Source organism: Geosmithia morbida (assembly GCF_012550715.1).
Source record: "Geosmithia morbida isolate 1262 chromosome Unknown scaffold_15, whole genome shotgun sequence".
NCBI lineage: Eukaryota > Fungi > Ascomycota > Sordariomycetes > Hypocreales > Bionectriaceae > Geosmithia > Geosmithia morbida.
In genome coordinates, this window is record NW_023336202.1 from 400132 (window position 1) to 426341 (window position 26210).

Consider the following 26210-nt stretch of genomic DNA (forward strand, 5'->3'; position numbering starts at 1 on the left):
AAGATGCAAGATGCATTATGAAAATCCTGGGGTACGTGATGTAAAGGGAATATGATGTCAATTTATCTGGGGGGTCGTTGAATGCTTAAAAAGTAATCCCACGTAATCCGATTATGTGATATCTCTGGTGTGTTCTTGCCCTTTTTTTTTTGGAGGTGTTGAGGCCCATCTTGGTAATATTATTACATACATCGGTACGGAGTAATCTGTATATGTAAGCTATCCATCTATGCAGCTTATTTTCTTTTAGGGAGGGGTGTGTGTGTGTGTGTGTGTGTGTGTTGGATGGGTGTGAACGGGGGATGAGGGTTATGACGAGACTTTTGAACCCAGGATTGGACGGAGAGTGATAGTCTGCTGATATATACGGAGTGATCATACTCTCTCTACTAATGATACGAGTAACAGAGGACTCTTTCAAGAGTGTCCAATACTTCCCCTCCCCTCTGGAAAGCTTCTCGAGCACTACGTACCGCTGTGCAGAGGACGTGACGGCATCCCCATGATCCGAAACATGCCGCTCCAGCGCCAATACCAGAATCAGAATCAGCTCAAGTCGTCTAGGTGGTTAGGGCACCACGTTGTGGGTTACATCGTACCGGAACCGTGGAAACCTGAGTTCGAGTCTCAGCTTGGGCACATTTTTTCCCCCCCTCCCCTTCCTCCTCTTCTCTTTTTTTTTCCCCTTCTCTCGACACAAGTAGTCTTCCTTTACGTACATGTATATTTACTGTTTTACCGTAACGAAGAGTCATCTCTCTCTCTCTCTCCCTCCCGGTTGGCTCATTCCCTTATAAACATGGACAGAACGTAGTATTACAGGATGGAGGTGAAGCCTGAATGGAAGGGGAATGTGATATATTAGACCTTGGTTTCTTTGTAAGGAGAAGGTAAAAGAAAGAAAGAAGAGAGAAAAAGATGGTTATGTAGAGAGAAAAAAAGACACTTGTATATATCCCAAACTCCCGGAAAAAAAAAAGAGAAGAATTGAAGGAAAAATCTTTACAGTGTGAACGAAAAAGTGAACCACCCTTGCTTTGTGTGTGTGTGTGTGTGTGGTACTCATTCTGTCTCAGATAATGCAGGAGAGGTGTGTACCGGTATTATCGCTAGCCATGCCCTGAAAGGAGAAGGGGAGAGGTTGAAAAAAAAATGGAGATGAAAGAGGAGCGGAAAGGAACAGAGGAAAGAAGAGAGAAAGAGGACGGGAGAAGAAGAGAAGGAGAGAAGAGGAGGGAGAGGAGGGAGGGAGAGGAGAGGAGAAGGATGGGAGTCCTAAATCATGTTGGAATTAGGGCCGGTTCTCCCAGCACTGGGGGGCATCTGCGGCGGCGGCAGAGCAGCAGGGTCATCGGCCAAGAGGTCATCTAGGTAGGCGCTCGGGGCCCTCTGGCCGGGCGGCAGCGGGTTGGACAGGTTGACGGACGAGGTGCTCACGTCGTTTCGGCGGCCGGCCGGCAGGCCGGGCGACTCCCTCCTGACCGGAGCGAAGGAGGGGCTGTCTGGCGGCGTGGGGCGGAAGGAGGGATCCGGGTGGAGGTTGGACATGCCGATGGCGTTGGCGTTGGCGCCGGAGCCGGGGTAGTTGCTGCTGCTGTTGTTGCCGTGGATGCCGGCAGCGTAGAATCCGGGGGGGAGGAAGGTGGAGGTGCGGTTCCCGGCGAGGGCGTTGCCCGACGGTGGAGCGGCGGTGGGCGAGAAGAAGAGGTTGGACTGGCTGGCCGAGGAGGGCACGACGGAGGCTCGGTTCGTCCTGCGCTTCCCCGTCGTGCCGCCGCCGCCGCCGCCGCCGCCGCCGGCTGCCCTGTGACCGTGATGGTGGTGGGGAGGGGTGTGGGCGCCGCCGTTGCCGTTGCCGCCGTTGCTGTTGTTGCTGACCGACATGTTGGACCCCTGATCGGTGTACTTGTAGAACATGGCGGGGGGGGCCAGGCCGTCGGAGGACTTCGAGCCCGGGTCGGCGACGCGGTGGTGCTGAGCCATGGCGGCGCGGCGGACGCTGCGGTGCAGCAGGAGGCCGACGGCGAGGCGCCACAGGAGGACGCCTAGCAGCATGGCGCCCAGGATGGCGCCCACGGCGATGAAGACGGTGCCGTCGGGCGCGTGGGAGTGGTGCATGAAGGGCGCGTCGCCGGTCGGGGGGACGGCGGCGGCCGGGTACGTCGGGATGGAGTCGCTGCTCGTCAGGGTCGGGAGGGGGCTGTCGTCGGTAGAATCGTCGGCCGCCATGACGGTCACGGCCAGGGCGAGGGATGCCCCCACCAGGGATCGCAGCAGACGCATCGTGGACGGTTCGGGCCGAGAGGAGGAGAAGTCGGAGGCGAGAGTCTGGACAAGACGGAAGACGGAAGAGGAGGAGGAGGAGGAGAAGGAAGAGAAGGAGAAGGAAAAGAAGGAAAAGAAGAAAGGGGAAGAAATGGAAAAAAAAAAAAAAGGAGAAGAATTGGGTCACGAACAGAGTGAGTGCGACGGCTAAACGAGGGGGATAGGTCTGGTGGAAGGGAGGATCATGGCGTCCGGACCAGTTTACGAGTAGTGGTACCTGAAAGGGAAGAAGAATATGCCTTCTGTCGACAGGAGGGAGAGGAGAGGGAGACGAAGGGATGGGGAGAGCGGGAGAGAGCAAGGGGGGGGGGTAGAGTGGGGAAGAGGAAGAACAGGGGAAGAGGAAGAACAGGGGACTTGGGGGGGTTTATTGGAGTTCTGTCCACTGTGGGCGCCCTGTCAGTCCCTGCTCTTGGTAGAGGCAATAATGATGCTGATGATGCTAATAACGACGCTGCTGATGATGCTAATAATAATACTCCGTACACCGTATCACTCCGAACATGCTAATCTGTATTACTATCCACTACTACTCTAGTGTCCACCGGTTCTTGTGAGCTGGTGGTGGTGGTAGGTGGGTGGGTGAGTGAGTGAGTGGGTGAATAAGACAATGTATGCAACCCCCGCAGGCACAGGCACGGCAAGTCTTTCTCTGATAAATCACGATACGAACAGCGAACAGGACGGGGAGAGCCAGGATGAGGAGAGAGAGAGAAGAGGAGGAGGGCTCTGAATTCTGAGTATGCATGAACATGGAGCCTCACATCATCACAGGTAGTAACATCACCATTCTTCCTCTTCTTTCTTCTTCTTCTGCTTCTTCTTTTCACAGTGCAATCGTTTACGGTGCATAGTGCATCCCTAGCTATGGCTAGGTGCTTGCTGTGGCTTGGCTGTGTGTGGCCTCTACCGAGGATTCTATAGGCTGCAGTAGGCTGTGCTGTAGTAGGCCGTGGTAGGCTGTAGGGAGTTCAGGGACCCGAGGAACCCCCCAAGACGGCAAGGCGCCCAAAAAGCCAGCCTCTCGACTGTCCATCACCCGTGGGACCGTAGTGCCGCTCTACCTGCCCACTAGGCCGCTGCTACTGCACTGGGCCCCGCTACCACTGGTGTAGCACACCTCTCTCCCTCTCCTCCCCCCCCCCCCCCCCCCCAACCCCCCTTCTTTTCTCCTTCATGGTAGTGGTAGTAACAACACCTTGTAATTACTTTCGGGTCTCTTCTGTATCTGATACGATCAAGACATCAGCCAAGATGTCGTCATAACCTCTCTCTCTCTCTCTCTCCCTCTCTTCCTCTCTCCTTCCCTGTTCTACTGTTGCACTGCATCCTCTGCTCTGCATCCTCTGCTCTGCCCTGAGAATCATTCAAGCCTCATATCTGGGTGGGGGCACCTTATCGGTACACCGTATCATCATGGTGACTCTCTCTACTCACTCCATTAAACATCAGTGATCCCTTTAGTCTTCTGACAAGGTAATACTCGTATAGTCGCATTCTTGACTTTTTATTTTTTCTGTATGTGTATCTGATAAGCCATTACCAACGTTAGGACAGACACACACACACACACACATACACAAAAGGGAAACATGTACTGGAGAAGGTCATCATATCCCCCAAGAATAGAGAAAGAGACAAGAAAGAGAAAAGAGCAAGAAAGAATCCCCACATGACCCCAACATGCAATGGTACAACATAAGGGATAGATAATGTCATACCCATCTCCTCTTTTTCCGGCTCTTACACACAGCAAGAGATGAGAAGGGAAAATATGAGAGAGAGAGAGGGGGGGTAAAGGCAGCAGCACATCATTTTCCATCTCGTCAGTCCTCCATCTCTACATTCTACCATCCTCTCTACTCGCACTCATAACATACATCTACATATATACACACACATATATATATATAATCCATCAACAATTACTTCTACTCTTCTCTTCCCTCCTCTCTTCCCTCTTCCCTCTCCCTCCCTCTCCCACCCTTCTTATCTATGCTGCCCCTCATTCTATACCCTCTAGTTTTATCTTTTTCATTTTCATTTTCATTTTTCTTCTTCTTTTTTTTTAGGTCCCGCGCACCTACATACGACACTCCTCCTTCTTTTTTCTTCTTCCTTTCCCATCTCTTCTCTCTTCCTTCTGTAAACTCATCTCCTTACTTTCTCTCTCTCTCTCTCTCTCTCTCTCTCTCTCTCTTCCAATCCGTCTATCCTCTTCTTCACCCTCCTTTTCCATGAAAGTAGAATATATATAAGACAAGAAGGGGAAATACCCTCCCTCAACAACCCCCCCCCCCCCCCCCCCCCCCCCCCCCCCCCCTCCCCTCCCTTTCTCGACTCCCCCTCTGCTACCTCTCTGCAATAGAGTTTTCTTAACCATACGCATCTCTTATCTATACGTGGGGAACGAATTAGCAGAGCCTCATATCTGACATCAACATCACCCAAGGACAATCACACAAAACAGGACCAGGAAAAAAAAATTCTCTTTTTTTTCTTCTTTCTTTCTTTCCTTCTTTCTTATCCGAGGAATCGTTTATTGTTCTTTCCTTCTTTCTTCCATCCCCTTCTCTCCTGTCCTCTCTTCTCCGGCTCCCTCCGCATACATATATATACTCATACATACTCATCTATACTGGCCCTCGACATCGACATCATGAATGCTCAGGTCTCATTCCTGGTAAGCAGCCCGACCAGAATCTCGGATATATAGGCTACCTACCGGTAGCACCAGAGGTACGATGTGACTGACCGACCCCACAGAAAGGCTCATATACCCTCATCCACATCCCCCTAGACCTGTACTCGACCTTTATACGTCCCATTCTCCAGATCCTCCTCCCCGAGACCCAGAACCTGGGCCGGCCATCTTCGCCGTCGTCGCCGTCGTCGCCCGAGGAGCAGCTCCACCGTCTGTCGCTCGACTCCCGCGACGCCGGCCAGCACCGCGGCTTCCTCAACATCAGCGTCACCCCCATCGAGGTCTCGATAGTCTGTCACAGCGCCTGGGCCCGCGCCGTCTTCGAGCCCGTCCTGGCCTCGCTGCCGCGCGACGCCGCCCGCTCCGTCGCCCTCTCCGACAGCGAGTACACCGTCCTGGCCGTCATCAGCGCCGGCCTCGACGCCGCCGGCCGCGTGCTCGAGCTCACCTCGCCCCTGGCCCGCGCCGGCATCCCCATCTTCTTCATCTCCACCTACTACTCCGACTTCATCCTCGCCCCGGCCAGCGAGCGCCACAACATCGTCAAGGCCCTCGACACCCACGGCGGCTTCCAGCTCCTCTCCGACGACGGCGACTCCGTCCCCTTCTCGCCCGCGCCCGCGCCCGCGCCCGCCACCACCACCACCCCGCCCGCCACACCACCCTCCTCCTCGCCCTCCACCACCCTCGACGAGCTGCAGGCCCGCGCGTTCGACCTCCTCAGGAAGCGCAACGTCTCGCCCCGCGTCGACGACGACCTGGAGCTGGTCCAGTGCTCCGGCCGCGAGATATCGCCCCCCGTGACCGACGGCGGCATATACAGCTCCGTATCCGCCGGCGGGCGCGGTGGCGGCGGTGGCGGCACTGGGGGAGCAGGCGGCGGCGGCGGCGGCGGCGGCGGCGGTGGTGGTGGTGGTGGTGGCCACCGTCATCACGCGTCAGGTAGCCGCGCCGCCAGGGCACCGCCCAGCTGGGTCGACGGCCTGGACACGAAGCTGTACACGTGCATCATCGCCGCCCTCGTCTCCCACCCGCGCTTCATGTCCGTCACCCTCGCCCAGGACGACCCGCCCTCTCTCCTGCTGGACAAGACCCTCCTCCCCACCTTTGGCGACTCGCTCGTCGGCGACACAGAGGGCCGCCACATCCCCATCTTCCTCGACCTGGTCGGCCTGCCCTTCGAGGTCACCGGTATCGTCTGCGGCGTCGCCGGGAGGCTCGTCCAGGACATGCAGCTCGCCGAGAGCTCCGAGCTGTCCTACCTCTCCACCGCCAGGGCCGGTGCCGTCATCCTCCCCGATGTGCAGTCCAGGAGGGCTCTGGACATATTGAAACCACTCCTCACCAAAGAGGAGTGACGTCTTCTTCTTTTCTTTTCCCTGGGGGGTTGGATACAACAGCAAAAATGGGTCTGAGGATGGGAGAGAGAAGAGAGGACAAAGGAAGCAGTAAAAGTTATTGTAATACCCCCTCTTTGCTCAGTTCTGGGTTTTTTTTTTTGCACCTATTATACCATCTTTTTTGGCCCTCTCGGGGACAAGGGATTTTTGACTCACGTCACCAGTTTTTCTTTTTTCTTTTTCTTTTCTTTTTTCTTTTTCTTTTCTTTTTTCTTTTTCTTTTCGATTTTTGCATAACGATTACACGCATGGTGTTACACCCGATGGCAGATGTGTTTGAACGTAGTTTTGTTCTTCTTTTCGGCGGGAAAGGGGAAGCAGATTGTTCCAAAAAAAAAAAAATGGTCATTTTATCCAATACATCGTGGGGTTGTCTCTTGTCTCGTGCAAGTACGAGTACTCCGTAAAAGGGGGGAAGGGAAAGGACAGAAGGGTCTCAGGAGGAGAGGTTGGAACTACTTGCCCTTCTTCTTCCCGCCCTTGTCCTTCTCGACCACCATGCCTGCCCTGACAAAGGCATCCCTCGCGGCGGCGTTGATGATGGCGAACCGCCTAGGTCCGAGCTTGACACCACCGTACCACCTGGTCACCACCACCATGGCATCCCACAGGTCCATGAGCTGCATGAGGTGAAGCAGCCTGGAGCCGGCGGCCGTCTCGCCGTCGTCGTCGCAATCCTGGTACGTCACGGTCGCCGACGACCGACCGCCTCCCGTCCCCCTTATCCTCCAGGCCGTCATGTTATGCGTAGCGTCCCGTATCCTCCTGTCCGACTCGAGCAGCTGGGCGACGTAGAGCCGCGCCTGGTCGGGCGACGTCACCGGCGCCACGTGCGCCACGAAGCTGGACTTGCAGTCGACAAAGGGCGCCGAGACGGTCCACGGCGGTGCCGCAAGACTCGACAGTTCCGTCTCGTCTTCTACCCACTTCTTCCTCTCACCTCTGACACCTTCCTCCACCTCCTCCTCCGATCCCCCCGATCCCTCCGATCCCTCCGGTCCCTCCGATTCCTCCGATCCCTCCGATTGCCCCTCCTCTTCTCGACGACGGGAGAACTCATCCACCGCGTCGAAGATGCATACCATGCCCGGCTGGAAGACGTTGCCGAGACAGGAGCGGAAGAGGTCGAGATCGCGAGACCCGGCTCCCTTCTTGCCGCCCGAGCTGTGGTGCGTGCCCGTCACGCTGGGAGGCGAGGAAGGGTACGACGACGGGAAGTCTAGCCGTAGCGACGACGCGTCGCCCGGCAGTCGGAGGATGTAGCTCGTCGGTCCGCCGTCCGTTGTCGGGCACAGCGTGTCCTCGCCGTAGATGGAGTTGATGGCTTCCATCTCGTCTAGGAGTTCCTCCGACATCCTTCTTCTTTTTCTGCTTCTTCTCTCTTCTCTCTCTTCTCTCCTCTCCTCTCCTCTTCTCTCCTCTCTCTTCTCTCTTTCCCTTGTTCTTTTATCTATATCTGTCTCCCTTCTTCTTATTTCCCCCCCTTTACTTTCTCTTCGTTGCTTCTTTCCTTCTATATCATACCATGCTCTTGTGTCTGGTCTGATCTTGTATCCGCGGGGTTCGTGGTCTTAGCTGCTTTGAAGAAACAAGGATTTTGAGTGGTTTGACTTGTCTGGGTGAGTGGGTTCTTTTTTTTTTTTAGAAAAAAAACACCTTGGCGGGACCCGTTTGTCAGTCTGACGACATTGGAATAGTCTCAGATGTACATGTACTGACAATATCTCCTCCAGACGCTTGGGAATATTAAATACTCTGTCTCCGATTCTTCCAGAAGCCTCTTCCATGTAGAGTTGCAGCTTCCTGGAACTTCTGCCCTCAACTTCACCAGTCATCGGATATATATCCATACGCGGGGATACAATTTTTTTTGATAAACATGAGAGAGCCACTAGCTATGCCATCTGATCATTTTGAAATCAATCCACACTTCCTCCCCCTCCCCTCCTCCTCTCATAACAAGAACCAGAAGGTATCCCTCTATATAACACTGGTCTTTACATGCCATCATCCCTTACTCAAGGAAATAAGAAGGATAAAAAATAACCAGAAAATAAAAGATAAAAAGCTGCTACGAAACCCACTCCATCCTTCCTCTCATTTCCTTCCCTTACTCGTCCATGACCGAAGCAAATTTGTCCAGCATGTTCTGCTGAACTTCTTCGTACTGTATTTTGATGAACTTGTTAGCCTGTCTTGTGCGACATGATGAGGAAAAGAGTGCTTTGGGGTGTGGGGAGAAGAGAAGAAGAGAAGAAGAAGAAGAAGAAGAAGAGGGGGGGGGGCGGACAAGGACGTACCCTCTTGACGATGACCTCCTCTCCCTCGGTGGGAACCTCAAACTTGAGACCACGGAGCTTGGCCTGGAGGTCGCTGGTGGCCTCGCGGACCTTGGACCACTGCTGGCCCTGGGCGATGGCCTTCTGGGCCTCGTCGTAGTAGCCCATCATGAGCTTCATCATCCACTCCGTCTTCCAGATGGGGCAGAACTGGTCGTAGTCCGAGTACCCGTTCTGCTGGAGGAAGTCCTCCTTGACCAGGGCCGCAATGTCGAGCGTGATCTTGTCCGTGTCCGACAGGGCACTCTTGCCCACCAGCTGCACCACCTGGTCGAGCTCCTCCGAGTCCGACAGCAGCTGCTTGATGCGGTCGCGCAGCCGGGGGAAGTCGGGGTTCTCCTTCTCGTAGAACGGCTGCAGCGTGTTGGTGTACTTGGAGTACGACACGCTCGTGTTGATCGACGGGAAGTGCTTGCGCTGCGCCAGCTTCTTGTCCAGACCCCAGAAGACCTGCACGATACCCAGGGTCGAGCTCGTGACCGGATCCGAGAAGTCACCGCCGGGAGGGCTGACGGCACCGACGATGCTGACGCTGCCCTCGCGCTCCGGCGATCCCAGGGACTGCACGCGGCCGGCACGCTCGTAGAACGAGGCCAGCTTGGCTCCCAGGTAGGCGGGGAAGCCCTGGTCAGCCGGCATCTCGCCCAGACGGCCAGACAGCTCACGCAGAGCCTCGGCCCAGCGGGACGTCGAGTCGGCCATCATGGCAACGTTCAGGCCTTGGTCTCGGAAGTATTCTGCCACCGTGATTCCCGTGTAGATGGAGGCCTCGCGGGCTGCGACGGGCATGTTGGACGTGTTGGCGATGAGCGTGGTGCGCTTCATGATGGGTTCCTGGCGACCCTCGTAGTTGATGGTCAGCTCGGGGAAATCCTTGAGGACTTCGGCCATTTCGTTGCCGCGCTCGCCGCAGCCGACGTAGACGATGACGTCGCTGTTGGAGAACTTGGACACGGACTGGGAGATGACCGTCTTTCCGCAGCCGAAAGCACCGGGGATGGCAACCGTACCACCCTGGACGCTGGGGAAGAGGGCGTCGAGCACACGCTGGCCGACGATGAAGGGCTGGTCGGCCGACAGCTTCTCGGTCGTGGGCCTGGGCACGCGGACAGGCCAGCTCTGCATCATGGGGTAGTTGGTCTTCTCGCCCGAGAATTCAACCTCGAGCAGCTTCTCCTCGACCGTGTACTCGCCCTTGGAGGCGATCTTGGTGATGACACCGCGCGCGCGGGGAGGGAAAAGGATGCGGTGGGTGTGGATGAAGGAGTTCTCGAAGACGGTTCCCCAGACGTCACCACCGGTGATGTGGTCGCCGACCTTCATGGTGGGCGTGAACTCCCACTTCTTCTTGCGGTCGAGAGCGGGGATGGAGATTCCGCGGGGGATGTAGATGGAGTCGGCTGCCTCCTGGATAGAGGCGAGGGGACGCTGGATACCATCGTAGATACTGCTGAGGAGGCCGGGACCCAGCTCGACCGAGAGAGGCTTGCCCGTGCGCAAGACGGGGTCACCGACAGTAACGCCAGCTGCAGATCGAGGTTAGCACGCACCATATGGCATCGCGATCCATCACCTGTGGGCAGTCTCGTACCAGTCTCCTCGTACACCTGAATGGTGCACTGGTCACCCGAAAGACGGATGACTTCACCGACAAGGTTGTCGTGGCCGACCTTGACCTGTAGAGTGGGGAAGGGCAAGTCAGCTCTGGAATACAGACGAGATCGTCAGGAAGGGCTGTGTTGTTCATCATACCAGCTCGTACATGGCAACACCGGTCATCTCCTCGGCGACAACGACGGGACTGCAGACGTGTCAGCGGTCTTTCTTCTTCTTCTCCCTCTTCTCCTGCTTGGTCATCGATCCCAGATGCCAATCTCTCGTTTCTTTTCGGTTCTACGAGGCCAATGGGGGGAGGGGAGATTCGTTGCTAACCCAGAGATGGAGTAGATCTTGCCTGTGTCGATCGGTCAGCTTCCACTCTCTCGAGAAAAAAAGTTATCTCGCACCCATTGCGTCACGAGGTTGAGGCATCAACAAGACATACCATAATGGACTTCTTCGCCCTCGCTGGCGGAAGGTTTCTGTCACAATCTCCAATCAGCAAATCGCGTTTCGTGGCGGAAGGGGGATGGCGGGCGCGGGCCGAGAGCCGGTGAGGGAGGGGGGAGGGAGGAAGCGGCGAGAGGACGACGTTACCTTGGAAGCCATGGCGGGAGTAGAGGAGGAAGGGGTACGGCGAGCGTCGTGCGGAGAGGATTCGGCCGAGTGCGTAGAAGGCTCGGATGCGGAAGACGACGATGAGCGCTGTCGACGGGGAGCGGGTGAGGGCGATGACGGTAGCTCAGGGTCGTCCTCGTTGGTGTTGGTGGTGAAGACGGGCGGTGATGATGACGGAGCGTAAGGAGGAGAGCGTGGCAGAGGCAGAGCGGAAGCTACCTCCAGCACGGGCGGCGGTGCAGGTGGTGGGGACGACGAAGGTGCTGCTGTGGCTTTCACCACTTCCCTCACGGCTGTGCCTGACCCAGTCGCTGCTGAGGCTCCAGGCGCCGGGGGGGTCGACGTTGACGCTGTAGCCGTCGGCTCTTTAGCGGGTACCTCGCTGAAAGGTCCGCTGTGCCGGCGAGACCCGTCCTCGCTGTCCTCGCTGGTGTCGCTGTCGCTGGGGCTTACGGGGACGCTGCTCCTGCTGTCCGCGCTGCTGGCTCTGGCCCGCACCAGATCCAGCAGCGAAGGCCGTGCCCTCAGCGACGGACGGCCTATACCCAGTCGCATCCAACCGTTCTTTTCTTTTCTCTCTCCTAATATTTCCTCCAACTTTTGTGTGTACATCTGTAAGCGATCGATATAGGTACCTATACAGCTCCTATCGCCCGGCCGCAATAAACTTCAACTCTGAGACCTTGGGCTGTGTTGGTGTGAATTAAAGATGAGAAGGGGGGGGGGGGGGGGGGGGGGAGCGCAAGCCTGATCGTTGGTGTCAGTGGTGTGTAACTACCGTTGCTGCGCTCTTCTTTGGTTGGTCCAGATGGTTCAGGTGAGCGGGGCCTTGATTCAATGGCGGCCGGCTCTATTCCGTCATCATCTCCGACTCTACAGACTACGAGTGCTATTTCTGCCTGAGGTATCATTGTCCAATCTGTCCGTGATTGTTGTCAAATTTGACCATCGATCGGCCACATCGACGTGATGGCTGCGCTTGTGATGGCTGCACAGATATTGCTGTCTATGATCATGCACATCTAGATACGTGTACTCGTGGAAATTACTAGTACTAAAGCGGTGATGCTGATGCTCTCGTGATGCAGCATGTAGATTTCCTTGGTGCGGGTATCAGCTATAACACAGTATATTACATGATATGACTAGTCTACAAGATAAAAAAAAAGTACGGGGCAGAGCAGAGAGAATCCACTAGCCCCCGACGCCGCTCCGATTGGAGATGCTACATATACAAAAAGCATCAGATGCATAGCGTTGACAACATTATAATACAGTAATACAACATCAGCATAGACGTCCTACGCCCCCTCTCCCCGGTCCACACCCTCGATCCTCGCCCTAGGAGGGAGCGGCTTCTCATCCCAGGCGACATACACGACTTTGCCCTCCTGCATTCGCTCCACCTTCTGGCGATACCTCTCCCCCTGCTTGGCCATGTCCTTGAGCCGATCGCGGTACGAGTCCCTCCACTTGTCCGGCACTGTCGTCTTGTCGTTTCTGAGGATGCGCGACCGCCTCGCCCGCAGGCTGGGGTAGATCCTCTGAGCCTCGGACTCGGAAATCTCGTTGATGGCGTACTGCACCGACCAATCGCGGGGTGAATCCTCCGGGCGGTCTACCAGTTCCCCGTTGACCTTGTTGCGTACCGTGACGTACATGCCCAGAATCTCGCGGGGCGGTTTGCCTTGCGCCGTGGCGGACCCTTCGGCTGACGCCGTCGCTGCCTCTGTCGATTCTGGCTCCCCTTCCTTCTCCTTCTCGACCGGGGTCTGATCAGCCACCTCGGGCTTCGTCTCGTCGGACACCTCCTCGGCCTGCTCCTCGGCAACGCCGCCGCCCTCTCCCTGCCTGGCCGTGGCCGCCAGCTCGGCAACTACCCGCTCAAACGGCCGAAGCTCAAGACCGGGTGTCTCGGACCGCAGCTGTGCGCTCGCCATGGCCCTCCGCATGGCTTCTACCAACGTCACGGTGCCTTCCTCGGCGACGACGGCAGCGGCCTCCTCGCCCTCAGCCTTCACGCTCTCCGTCGAGGGCTCGGGGGCCTTCTCCGGAGCCTCTGCCGTAGTCTCCGTGCCAGTCTCCCGTTCCGTAGCCTCTGTTGCGCTCGCCTCCCCCTCCACCTCCTCGGGTTCCTGGTCCTGGGCCGAACTCTCAGTCTCGTCCATGCTGTGGATCTCCCTCATGGTCGGGAGGTCCTCGAGGAGCGCACTCTCTAGCCTGGCCACAGCCTGTTCCCTCTCCTGGGCCGTCGCGCCAGGCAGGAGGGACAGCTGCTCCATGGCGTTCTGGATGGCCTCCGCCACTTGGAGCGTGCCCTGGGAGTCGCTCTCGACGATGCTCTCCATCATGGCAATCATCTCCTCCCAGCCGTCCTCGTCGCTCTGCTCGGCCTCGGCTGTCTTGCCTGGCGCCGACGTGCCAGGCCCGGACTCATCCGCCGCCTCGCCGATCTGCTCGGGTAGGTCCCCCTGCCCAGAGATCTTCTCGGCGGCACGCTGCTCGTCCCTCATGTCCATGATGTCCTTCTGCACCGCCTCGACGGAGCGCTTGGCCTCCTCGCGCGACTGCTCAAAGTCCTCCTCGGTGACGGGCTCGGCAAAGAAATACGTCAGGGGCACTTTGGTGTCGCGCGTCTCGACGTGGAAGCGTAGGCTGCGTCCTGGGAAGCGCTTCGTGGCACGGTCGAGAAGGTCGTTGAGGAGGGCGACGCTGGCCTTGAATTCGAGGTCACCGAGCCTGCGGTCGCTGGTGCCGTGGATGGCGTGGTCCATCTCCTCGAGGCTGACGTACTGAAAGCCAAAGATGCGCTGGGTATTGTGGTAGGCGAGGAAGATGCCGTCCATGCGACCCATGCGCACCTGCAGCGAGTACTTGAGGAAGGCGGCGCGGATCAGGTCGTAGTACTCGCGCTCAAACGACTCCCACTGGCCAAAGCGCTTGCGGATCTCGTAGCCCCGGCCCTTCTCGTACTCCTGCACATCCATGCGGATCGAGACGACTGCCCTGGTCTTGAGATCAAAAATGCCCGTGCCCGGTAGTCGAGCGTCGCGCGCGTCCAGCTGCGACCGCATCAGGAAGTCGCCCAGCGTCGTATAGTGGTAGGCCTCGTCGGCGTTGCGCTCCTCCTCGGTGATGAGGTGGGACCGCGTGCGGCGGTACTTTTCGAACTCCTCCCTCGGCAGGGTGAGGAGCTTCTCCATAGATTTTCCAAGCGTGCTGAGGATGTTCTCCTTGTCAAATTCCTTGTCTGCATCGATGGCGTACACGCCATCGTTCAGCCGCGCGTAGGCAGAGGCGGGCGCCCTGGTCAGCCGCGTGAAATTTGTCGAGTCGAGCTCGAGAGACTGTGAGAGGGAGGAGAAATTGGGCTTCCTCCAGGCCGACAGCAGGTAGTGAAAGTGGGCGAGGATGGACGTCATGCTGGATGTCGACCCGCAGTACTTCATGCCGTGCTTCTTGCTCATCTCGCGTAGCTTCGTGTCCTTGGAGGAGGTTATGTACGCCTTGAGCGCGTCGAAGTCGAACTCGTCGACGGGCATGATGGTCGTGAGGTAGGGGTCGAAGTTGAAGACCTGCGACCGCGCATCCTGTATCTGGTACACTCCCGGGTTGAACAGGACCCGGTCGAGGCCGTAGGAGAGGGCGGGCACCGGCTGATGAGCATTCTCCTCCTCCTCCACGGGTGTGAAGGCAATGTCCTTGGGGTTCAGCGTCTTGACATCGATGGGCGTCTTTCTCGACTTTCTCGGCGCCCTGGCCGCAGCACGCCTCGTCTTCTTGGGTGCGTCGCCATCTGTCGATGCGCTGCTGGCATTTGCCGTCTTGAGACTCCGTTCAGTAGTCGCTCTGCTCTCGTCGGCTTCCGGCCCAGATGCTTTTTCGAAGCCGGGCACCGCAGCAGGGTCCTGGATGGTCTCGTCCATGTCCAGCGCCGATTCCAGTCTATGCGCCTCCCATAACGATTGCTGGTATTCGAGATCCGTCATGGGTGTCCCCTCCCCGCGTGGACCTTCGACCGAGCCTGGTTTCTGCACAGCATCGCTAGCTGACCCGGACTTGCTCTGCTTTGACTTCTTCCGTTTGGAAGCATATGTCCTCAGAGCCAACGCCTCCTGGGGCGAAGGGGATGGTCGAGTAGCCTTCGGGCGGTGCTGGTTTGCGCAGAGAACAGCGGGCCTGAGCCCAATAGCGCGGCCCAGACATGCTCTCCTGAGCACGGTGAGCTCGACGGACCCACGACGGAGCATGGCAGAGGATCGCTCGGTTTCGGTCGCCAGCTGTGCGGTTGCTGCCTTCGAACTGGGCTGGGCAAGATGAAGGAGGCGGTTCCGTAAAGAGAAAAAAAAGGCAAAGCCTAGTAGCAATATTGCCTTCTTATCGATAGTAGATTGTAGTACGGGTAAAGAGATGCTGTATTATAAAGGGGGGCACTCCTAGCGGTAGGGTACGTACTCGCTCGTACTCTGTTCCCGATTCCAATTAGCATGTATCATTACCTACTCGTACTATACCGATAGTACTTCGTACTCCGTACCTGTATCTTTGATCCTTCGGCCCATTCGATATTTCTTTTATTTCACTAGCTCTGGGGAAGTTTGGGGTCTCTCTATTACTGGCCTTTCGGACGCATGATTGGTCCTGATTGAGCTCTCGGCTGCTTCCCAGTGCCCTGCTACAGAGATACAGGCTGCTGCGCTAAGAGTATTATTACTCGTAGTCCCACAGTACAGCTACATATACAGCGGTGTACTGGTACTGCTATTACTACTGCATACTGCTACTACTACTGCTAAAACTACTGCTAAGACTACTGCTAAGACTACTGCTGATACTCGTACTACTACTAATACTACACTACCGCAACGCAGGTGACAGCCCTGTAGCAGTACATACAAAGCAACAAGCAATCAAGGTAGCCACGATCCACAACTGGTTTACTGGTTCCCCCCCCCCACACACACACCTGGTCAATCGCCCCCAGGCCACCGCAGTCACCGGGTGACTTCTAGAGGCTCCCGGAACTTCGCAGCTCTTTGGCACACGCATCACATAGCCCCAAGCATTCAACGACCGTACAGCTTGTCTTCTCGTTTTTTTTTCTTGATCCGTCGTGTCCCATCAACTCCGGAGCGCATGTGGTCCACGGAATTTCATCGCTCCCCTCCTCTGATCCGCCGGCGAGGCTACTGATCCTATCCATCGTCGTCATCATGGGTGCCAGCGACTCCAAGCTCGTCTTCAAGCAGGGCATATTCAAGCTCTCCGAGGAGCGCAGCATTCCAGCCGATGACTCTTACTGGACATCGGTACGTCTGGAGCCTTGTGCAGGCCGTTTGTGTTCTACAAGCAATCGTGAATGATGCTGACTCCCCCACCTCTTGTCGCCTAGTTCTGGGAGCTCCCCGAATCCGCCGAAGACATCTTCAGCCTCTTCTCCCCAGCCGACGTTCGAAGAACCCGAGATAAGGCCCTCGAGAACCTCGAGACGTTGATACTAGCCACGACCTCCCGATTATTCATACTACGTCACCACCCGTCCTTTCCCGACCCGGACCTGGCTCCGGAGCGCGATGCCTTGAACTGCATCCGCATCTTGACGCGCATCCTGCCCTTCCTCTACGAAAAAGATACCCTCGGCTCCTGGGAGGAGCGCTTCTTCTGGGCCGGTCGCAGGAAGAGGACACGCAAGGCCACCATCTCCAACGAGGTGCTGTTCGACGAGTCCAAGCCCCAGCCGAGAGAATCGGGCACCGAGTACGAGTACGCCAAGCCGCTCGCTGAGGAGCTCATAGACACCCTCGTCGACCTGCTCTTCCACTCGGAGCTGACCCTGCCGCCTCAGCAGCGTGGACGGCCCAAGGTCAACTATGCCATCTGGCAGAGCGGAGTCGGATGCAACACGACCGTTGCCACCACCAAGGAGTACGAGAGGAACAGGAGCGAGATCATGCGCCTGCTCCTCACTCTCGCCGGCCAGAGCATGTACATGACGCAGGGCGTCTTGCCTTCCAGGGGCGTCCGATCTCTGACCTACCTCTGCACCTGCCAGGATAAGCAGGTTGTCCTGTCGGTTCTGTGCTCTCTGCTCAACACGGTACGTCTGTTCCGCCCCTCCCCGACGACCTGCGGCCCGTGATCCTGACGCTGACCGTCCCATCCCAGGCTCTCAAGTACAACCCGGCAACGTGGCGGGTGCCCTACAACTCGCTCGTTTCCAAGGATGCCAAGCACATACTCGTCACCTACTCTCTTCAGCTCCTCTTGACCCTCGTCCTGTACCCCATCCCAGAGACCCAGGGCGGCGCAACTCCGAAGAACGTCTACCGCCACTTCCTCGGCCGCGTCCACCGCCCGCAAGATTTCCAGTTCATCGTGGACGGCATGACGCGCATCCTGAACCAGCCCCTGCAGGAGAAGGCATCCTACCTGCCGGGGACGCAGTCATCCGGGAGCTTCACCCCCGAGACCATGATGCTGTTCTGGGAGATTACGCAGTGCAACAAGAGGTTCCGTGCCTACATCATCGACACGGGATGCGTCCACGACTTTGTCGTCCTGGCCCTGTTCTACGCCTTGGAGTACAAGAATGACTTGGCCAAGCAGGGGATCGTCCGCATGTGTGCCTTTGTGCTGCAGACGCTGAGCGTCGAGCCCACCTTTGGCACCAGCCTGAACAAGTCGTTTGAGGGTCAGCAGAGCCTGCCCCCGTCCATCAGGATCAACACCTTCTACGGCACATACGCAGACTTTCTGATACAGTCCATCTATACCCTCATCACCACCAGCCAGGGAAAGCTCTCGGCAATCTACCCGGCGCTCCTGGCCGTCATCAACAACACGGCCCCATACTTGGAAGGCCTCAGCGCGGCCAGCAGTGCTCGCCTCTTGCAGCTGTTCTCCTCCATGTCATCCCCTTCCTTCCTCCTCGCCAACGAGACCAACCACACCCTCCTCCACTCCCTTCTCGAGTCCATCAACGCCGTCATCGAGCACAAGTACAGGAAAAACCCCGAGCTCGTCATTGCCCTTGTGAGGCACAAGAAACGCATCGAGGCCCTCAGATCCTTCACGCTGGAGAGCGGGCAGGAGGAGATGGAGCGCAGGCAGCGCATGCGCAAGGACTCGGGCGCATCGTTCGACCCTCTCGATCCCGGGTCGCTGCGCAGCTCGGCGGAGAGCACGAGAAGCCCTTCCAGCGCGCCGGCTCACGCCCAGACACTGGAGGAAGTCCCCGAAGACGGAGCCTTCTCCATCGGCGAAGACGAGGACGACAGCGACGACGACGGCGACAGCCGGCCTACCCCGGCGCAGTCTACGATGAGCGATAGGCAGTCGCAGGATTCGACGGTGCAGGCGGCGGACGACGGGGTCCCCGTGCAGCTCCGCGGCATGTCGGAGAAGGCCCGGGGCAAAATGCCGGCAAACGCAAGGTCGTTTTCGCGCCAGAACAGCACGACCAGCCTGTCGACGTACTCCGTCTCCGGTCAGGCCCCCGGCGGTGGGGCCTTCGAGCCTACGACGCAGTGGATCGACTCGTGGCTGCCCGAGCTGCCCCTCCACGCGGCCCTGGTCGTGATCCAGCAGGTATCGCCCGTCATCCCCAGGCACGCTCTGGCGCGGTCGCAGGACCCCGCAAGCCCGGAGACCCTGCGCCGCATCCGCCAGACGGAGCTGCATGGCGTGGAACCGTCGGCTGTGCGCGTACACTCGTTTGAGTGGTCCCCCCTGGCGCTGGGCTGGTACGAGTCCCTGCTGTGGGGTATCGTCTTCACAAGTGAGATGCAGGTCGCCAAGGGCAACATGGGCGTCTGGAACGGCACGGCCATCAAGCTGTTCCGCGTACAGGAGACGAGTCCCGCGGGTCCGACACTGTCGTCACCCAGGGGCGCTGTGGACGCGGTGGGGAACAACATCGTCTCGCGCATCGGGCAGATCAACCTAAGGGGACAGACCAGCCCTTCCCAGCAGCCTTCGAGCCCTGCACCGTAAAGGCATGATGTGATGAGACGGAGCGAGGAGGAAGAGTGTCGAGCATGGGAAGATACAGTACGATAGGGTGGTACGAGGAGCCAGGATCGAATTGGGCGTTGGCATGATTTTGGGATACTGCTGCTAGTAATGTTATTCTTTGGTACGCACACCTGCTCCTTGCCGATGAGAATCCCGGTAGGTCAGAGGCTGTGGAGTAGAGGTGAAGAGCTCAGTCGCCTTATTCCGGCACGGTGCCATCAGCGATTCTCCTGAACAGACTTGTAATCCCGATGCTGGTTGGAAGGGTTGCTCATAGGGTAAACGGATCAAGTTGGCGGCGATGTAGCCGTGGTGATTCTAGCAATGCGACGAGAGCTGGTACGAGAGAAGTACTAACTGACCTTCAATTGATACGTGGCGGAGAACAAGCTATGAAATACCAACCCGATGAAGCTGTTATCCATTACAATAGACGTGCTTCTATGGACAAAATGGATGATGTATACGGATACGGAGAGTAAAGAGGGTTGGGCGAATGGCCCGTGCGTCAATAAAGTGGCACTCTCTCTTTGTCGGCGGTTTGGCGGTGGCCCCCCCCCCCCCCCCCCCCCCCCCTCCTCCCAGCCAAATAGGCATTAGCTGATAGTGGCTACGTCGAGCAACGATGGAATCCGAGAGTCTGAAACACGCAACGAAGGGACTATTCTGACGACAACAACAACAACGACGACGACGACGACGACGACGACGGCGACAACTCTGGAGAAGCACGGGTATCCGATATCCGATCAAACATACTCGAAGAGAAAGGATCGAGAAGAAAACAAAACAACAGAGCCATAAAGAAAGAAGACAGAAGAAAGAAACAGAAGAAAAGAAGAAAAGTGACAATAAAAGAAGAGCCCGGTGTGGTCATGATGCGCGCGCAAACGTGTCCCAACCCGTGACCAACTGCTGCAACCACAGAGCCTCGAGAACATGTCGAACCGATACGGCGGCGGCGGCGGCGGAGGCGCGTCTCCCCCCAATGGCAACGGCTACGGAGGTCTAGGAACCCCCGGGGGAGGAAGCGAAGATTATGACCCTTATGGAAACGGCTACAACGATGATAGATATGGCGGAGGGGGTGGCAGTGTCGGTCGTCGTAGCCCGAGGGCTGTCGCTGCTGATATGGCACCGCCGCCGCCTCCGTCATCGACGGCGACGACGGCGGCACGCACAGCCCAGCTAGGTACTAGGATGAGGTCGGACACGACGAGCGCGGAGCAGCAAATCACGCAGGTGCTGGAGCACATCAAGACGGAGTGGCCGAGCATGTACGAGAGCGACTGCCTGCCGGTGCAGCTGGCTCTGCAGCTGCTGGACAGCAGCTCCGTGGGGCGGGCGCACGAGTACGCCAAGTTCCAGCAGACGCACATGTACCTGCAGGAGTCGCTCAAGAACATCGTGCACGAGCACCACCAGGGCTTCAACTCGTCCATCGGCACGTTCCACAAGATCCAGAGCAGCATCCACGCGTCGCAGAAGCGGGTGCGCGCGCTCAAGGAGTCGCTGGCGGCCGCCAAGACGAGCCTGTGCACCACCGACCCGGAGCTCAAGAAGCTCTCGAGCGCGTCCAACAGCTACGACGAGCTGCTGCAGACGCTCAACGAGCTCGACGACCTGCGCACCGTGCCCGACCAGCTCGAGGCCCGCATCTCGGAGAAGCGCTTCCTAACCGCCGTCGAGGTACTGCAGAGCGCCCTGCGAAAGCTGCGCAAGCCCGAGCTCGACAACATCGGCGCCCTCGCCGACCTCAGGTCCTACCTGTCCAACCAGGAGACGGCCCTCATGGACATACTCGTCGAGGAGCTCCACGAGCACCTGTACCTGAAGTCGCCGTACTGCCAGGACCGCTGGCAGAACCTCACCAAGACGCAGAGCAGCTCGTCCCAGAACGACGCCTACGGCGACGGCACCTCGGCCATCGTCCCCTTCCACGCCATCCTCGACTCCGTAGACATCGACTCGGCCGCGGCCGAGGACCCGATGAAGAACCCCGAGGCCGACACCTTCTACTACGTCACCCTGCTCGTCGAGGCCCTCAACCGTCTCGGCAGGCTGCAGAACGCCGTCGAGACGCTCAAGCAGCGCCTGCCGGTCGAGCTCTTTGGCATCGTCAACGAGACCATCAACGAGGTCGATCAGCGCCACCCGAGCTCCCTACGCGGCAGCACCAACAAGGGCGACGGCCTGCTCGTCTACGGCACCCGCGAGACGCAGATGCGGGGCGACGTCATCCACGACCTCCTCTGGACGCTGTTCGGCAAGTTTGAGGCCATCGGCGAGGGCCACCGCGTCTTCCACGAGGCAATCAAGGCCCTGATCCGCCGCGAGGGCGCGGGCAACAACAGCGCCCTGCTCGGCAGTTTCAAGGAGCTGTGGAACCTGTACCAGAACGAGATCCGCTCGCTGCTGCACAACTACGTCACTACGGATGCCGACGTCTACCAGTTCGACTCGCCCATGCCGGGCGCCACGCTCAACGGCAAGAAGGACGCGGCCCGCGAGCACCTCTTCAAGTTCTCCGAGCTCGACCCCAGGTCCGTCGACATGGAGACGGAGTTGGAGGCGCTCGAGAACATCATCCAGGCCACGGTGCCCGGGCTGACGAGCGGCTCGTCGCGGAGGTCGGCGGCCGAGGGCAGGAAGAACCGGTCCGCCGTGGACGAGGGCAGCTCGCGGCGCGGCGGCGGCGGCGCCAACGGCGGCGGACCGCAACCCACGGGCACGTACAAGGCGCTGGTGGAGCCGAGCGTGTTCAACATGAGCCTGCTCCTGCCGCCGACGCTGGTGTTCCTGCAGAGGCTCAAGGGCATCGTGCCGCCGGGGTCGGACCTGGCGACGAGCGCCCTGACGACGTTCCTGGATAACTTCCTGGTCAACGTGTTCCAGCCTCAGCTGGAGGAGACGCTGGCCAAGCTGAGCGACGGGGTGTTTGGCGAGGTCGACGCCTTCACGCAGGACCCGCACTGGAGCCAGGTGGCGAGGCGGCCGGTCTTCAAGGGGACGACGGCCTTCCTCGGGGTGGTGACGGCCTTCTGCCGGATGCTGGGGACGATACCGCCGGACCAGGCGCTCAGCTCGCTGATCGTGACCCAGATGATGCGATACTATGATCGTTGCTTCAGCTGGTTCAAGTCGCTGGTGACCAAGACGACGCAGCAAGATCCGGGGCAGCAGCAGCAGCAGCAGCAGGACCCGCAGGCGGCGACGGCGGCGGCGACGGCGGCGGCGACGGCACCGACGGACAGCCGCAACCTCCGGGCTTCGGCGCGCTTCGCCGTCGAGCCGGGCGAGCTCCACCAGACTATGCAGGACATGTGGACGACCGACAAGGCGGACGCGGCCGGGCTGGCGGCCCTGGCGGAGAAGGAGATCCGGCTCCTGATGGAGCAGACCAACGAGTCCAAGCTCGAGGCCGGCGACATCATCCAGGACAGCGAGACCATCTCGCTCCTCTGCCTGCTGTACACGAGCATGAAGTGGCTGGCCGGGAAGATCTCGAGCCTGCGACACATAACCACGCACGACGCGGACTCGGCAAGGCACAACGCGCCGCGCGAGGCCAGCAGGCGCTGGACACTGATGAACGACGCCGGGGGTAACACGCCGACGGAGCAGCAGCGTCCGGTGTACCTACCACTCACAGCAGAGACTGTTCAGTACGTTTTCTTCTTCTTTTTCCTTTCTTCTTCTTCCCCCCCTCTTTCTTTCTTCCTCTTCTTCCTTTTTTCCCCCCCTTCTTCCTTCTCCCTCTCTCTTCTGTCCTTTCTTCCCCTTCTTCTTCCTCCTCCTCTCTCCTCTACTTCTCTCTACATGGGCCGCTGGAGAGATAACGACTGACCAAGCACAACAGAGGATTCGACAGCATCGTATCATCATTCGAGGAGCTCGCCCAGACGGCACTCCTGACGCTACACATGGAGATGCGCTGCCGGATCGTGCACTCGCTGCGGACGACGCTGTCGCCCGAGCTGGCGCCTTACCTGCTGGAGCAGGAGGTGACGGAGCCGGACCCGCACATCCTGAGCCTGAACTCGGAGCTGGTGGTGTTTGACGAGACGGCGTCGCGGTACCTGCGCGAGCGCGAGACGGCCTTTATCCGCGGCGGCGTGGGCCTCCTGATCAACGACTACCTGGTGGGCAACGCTTGGATGGCGTCGCCGATGAACGCCAAGGGCTGCGGGCGCATGCAGCTCAACGTGCTGGTGCTGCAGCAGAACCTCAAGAATATCGAGCAGGGGGTCGACCTGGCCAGGGCGTCCAACTACTTTGCCCTGTTCGATGCCGGGCCGGATCAGATCGTGGCTGCGGCGACGGCAGGCGGAGACGGGAACGGGGACGGGGACAGGTTCTCACGCGAGGAGCTGAGCAGGCTGCTGGAGCTGTACTTTAGCGAGGAGATGGCCGACCCCGAGAGGGGGATTGCCGGTGCGGCCAGGAGGAGTATGGACGACAAGATGCAGGCGCTCGCTGCCAAGTACTGAGCTACGGTGTCGGGGGTTGGTAGTATTGGGGTCGGCATCAGAGGGTTTGCATGTGCTAAGCTGCGGTAGTGGTGGTATGAAGAGGTTCGACGAGCGTGATACGATAGACGTAGGTACGAGTACGAGATGAGATGGATTGCCGTCTGCAGAGAGCTGTGTGTGTCTCTGTACGGACGAAAGGCGCGATGCGGTAAAGACGGCTGGTGCAGGAAGGTACGAGTACAGGGTATGCAGGTGCAGGGTATGCAGATGCTCGCCAACCTCGTTGACTCTCGTAATGACCGGCTGGCTATCAACACTACGGGTGATCTGTATTCGCTCTCCGGTCACGGGTAACGAGGAGAGTAACCTGTGCAGGGGGGGCAGAGGTGGTCGTGTCATTACCATCACTACTCGCAGCAATCCGTACTGTTAGAAAATATTCTGGACTGGGCTAGAACGATTGTGATGCAGGGGGAGTTCTATTTATCGACAGATTCAGCAATACGGTACCGAGTACGGAGCACTGCACTGTACATGTGATATGCATGCATGCATAAATAATCTGTAGAGAGGAGACCTCTAACAAGGGCAGTAGCCGTGGGCTCACGGTGCTATTCTAGTTTCTGGTAGGGAGAGGGAGGGTACGGAGTATTACAGATTAGAGGTAGGGATATCCGCACCTGTAATCTGTACAGATATTACACGTACTCCGTATTCCCGGTCAAGTCTATTCTGCGAGTACTAAGATTACCTCGCTACAGGTATCACCATCATCAGTACTCACTGCTACTTGCAGGCATCTGCAGATTATCACTGGACATATTCCTACAGAGCAAGTAATCTTACCTGGTGTCGGCAGCATGCACCTCGACGAGCTTACTCGGGGTGCCGGGAATGGGCCGGCGTGAGACTCCAGCGTTCAGTAACCGCGGCAGAATCGGTGTCGGGAGTTGGGACAGGTGAATCCTCCTCCTCTACGGGTAATACGGGGGGGGGGGGGGACTCTCGTCCTCTACGGAGCAGTATTACTGCGCACTCGTGCAGGGGGCGTCATCAGCCTCTAATCTGCATCCTTCCCACTGGCATCAACTGTGAATTCCCTGACATGAATGCAGATTGCAGAAACCCACGACTCTTCATATCAGTTGGGATGATGATAGATCAGGGGTACAATGTCCCGAGACCGTGAGTAAATCAGGGTCCCCCTCCTCCCGTCTCCGGGCGGTGTAATACCCGTTGCCTGTGCTCGCCCGTACTCGACGCTCGGCCGTACTTCCCGCCAAATTACAGGCGCGTGCAGTGGATGCAGAGGTGTGCTGGCCGGGTCTTGGCGGTGCGAGCTCTGGGGAGGAGATGGGTGGCATCGTTAACATCATCAGCTGCCGCGACGGACATGTCCTCCAGCAGAGGCTGCAATCTGCACTCGTGCAGGAAGGATAATCACCTACAGCAGTACAGATTATATATATATGTATGTAGGTATATATAGTACGGATTATAGCGTATATTACGACAGAAATGGTATATATGATGGTAGTATTATTAGCTCAGCAGGATTTTATTTGATTTATTAATACCATCTGGATCACTGCTTGTCGTAATCACGACAGCAAGGATGATAACAGTAATAACGGTCCGTACTCCTGCCTCGTAGAAGATGTCGAGTGCCGAGTGCTGATGGAGCGGTGCAGCGAAATAGTTGAACACCCATCATACCTGTACGGGTAATCGTGATGACGATGCAGGAATATCGATGAAGACTAAAAAGCGTCATTGGCCATCCTCCTTCTATCCCAGACGCACCCCATCTTTTGCCAATGCCCCTCTCTCGAGCGGCCCCCTACCTCCCCCCTCACCGACAAGGATTTTGATCCGAGTATGATCTCTCTGCTGCCCCCCCCCCCCCCCCCCCCCCCCTACCCCCCCTTTCCGATGATTATCACCCCCTGGTTTTCTGGCGCTGCACAATGACGACGACGGAAGCTGGCAGTCGATGCTGGCCGTCATGCGAGAGAGTGCAGGTACGGGGTATTGAGAGGACAGGAGACGCCACAGTCTCGTCACCGTCGATGCTGAACATTCCGCAGCAGCTTTCGGTACCTGTGATCTGTACGGATGGTGGGAGTGAATGATACCTATAAGGCTTATTATATTATCAGATGACAATACCCGTTCATCCAACATCCAAGCTGCTGACTCGTACACCTACCTCTCTCTACAAACCCCAAACCCCAACCGGGATGGATAGGACCGATACCAGCTCTGCTAGCCTCTAGGCACTCGGCCATGACCTCTAGCGATGGGCAGGCCCCTCGTGCTAATCGTACGCTAGACTGCGAAGCCGCGCATCATGCCCCCGCCGGTCATCGAGGTCCCAACGCCGGCCGATGCCGACGAGAGTCCAGTCGCGCTGCTGCACGGGTAGCACTGCGTACCGCAAGGGGGACGCGGGAGCCGGGGGGAGGAGCATCGTTGCAGGCGCCATCGCAGGCTCTGCAGCGGCAGCGGATGCCTGCGATGCAGGCCGTGCCGGCCTGGGTGGTGCACGGGTGGTAAGCACCATCGATCCCTACAGCGCACAGCGGTAGCGAACCCTCTACGAGCACAGGTCATGAAGCATTAGGAGATACCGAAGGACCTGGCAGGCCTGGCAGGCCTGGACGTGCGCCCACTGATGATTAGCCCGGGATCCTCCAGCGCAGCGAGTGGATAGGTGGGCTTGGGCTTAGCCAGGGCCCCA

The 26210-nt window shown here is 58.1% G+C and overlaps 7 protein-coding genes across 7 annotated transcripts; 3 read left to right on the plus strand and 4 right to left on the minus strand.

The window, feature by feature from the left end:
• Positions 1-1275: 1275 nt before the first annotated feature.
• Positions 1276-2283, minus strand: GMORB2_2972 (uncharacterized protein; the record flags this gene model as incomplete). The annotated part of the gene is made up of 1 exon (XM_035464948.1): positions 1276-2283. One exon carries the CDS (start codon positions 2281-2283, stop codon positions 1276-1278), a length of 1008 nt encoding a protein of 335 aa, XP_035319186.1.
• Positions 2284-4984: 2701 nt separating this feature from the next.
• GMORB2_2973 (uncharacterized protein) lies at positions 4985-6387 on the plus strand (the record flags this gene model as incomplete). Its single annotated transcript, XM_035464949.1, has 2 exons — positions 4985-5008; positions 5092-6387. The coding sequence occupies 2 exons, from the start codon at positions 4985-4987 to the stop codon at positions 6385-6387; spliced, it is 1320 nt and encodes a 439-aa protein (XP_035319187.1).
• Positions 6388-6884: 497 nt separating this feature from the next.
• GMORB2_2974 (uncharacterized protein) lies at positions 6885-7760 on the minus strand (the record flags this gene model as incomplete). The annotated part of the gene is made up of 1 exon (XM_035464950.1): positions 6885-7760. The coding sequence occupies one exon, from the start codon at positions 7758-7760 to the stop codon at positions 6885-6887; it is 876 nt and encodes a 291-aa protein (XP_035319188.1).
• Positions 7761-8539: 779 nt separating this feature from the next.
• GMORB2_2975 (V-type H+-transporting ATPase subunit A) lies at positions 8540-11540 on the minus strand (the record flags this gene model as incomplete). The annotated part of the gene is made up of 5 exons (XM_035464951.1): positions 8540-8596; positions 8730-10294; positions 10360-10444; positions 10521-10569; positions 10960-11540. 5 exons carry the CDS (start codon positions 11538-11540, stop codon positions 8540-8542), a joined length of 2337 nt encoding a protein of 778 aa, XP_035319189.1.
• A 746-nt stretch (positions 11541-12286) lies between these two features.
• GMORB2_2976 (Mitochondrial protein Pet127) lies at positions 12287-15235 on the minus strand (the record flags this gene model as incomplete). The annotated part of the gene is made up of 2 exons (XM_035464952.1): positions 12287-12802; positions 13322-15235. 2 exons carry the CDS (start codon positions 15233-15235, stop codon positions 12287-12289), a joined length of 2430 nt encoding a protein of 809 aa, XP_035319190.1.
• Positions 15236-16198: 963 nt separating this feature from the next.
• On the plus strand, positions 16199-18977 carry GMORB2_2977 (uncharacterized protein; the record flags this gene model as incomplete). The annotated part of the gene is made up of 3 exons (XM_035464953.1): positions 16199-16294; positions 16378-17082; positions 17151-18977. 3 exons carry the CDS (start codon positions 16199-16201, stop codon positions 18975-18977), a joined length of 2628 nt encoding a protein of 875 aa, XP_035319191.1.
• Positions 18978-19937: 960 nt separating this feature from the next.
• Positions 19938-23488, plus strand: GMORB2_2978 (exocyst complex component 4; the record flags this gene model as incomplete). The annotated part of the gene is made up of 2 exons (XM_035464954.1): positions 19938-22663; positions 22858-23488. The coding sequence occupies 2 exons, from the start codon at positions 19938-19940 to the stop codon at positions 23486-23488; spliced, it is 3357 nt and encodes a 1118-aa protein (XP_035319192.1).
• Positions 23489-26210: the final 2722 nt, after the last annotated feature.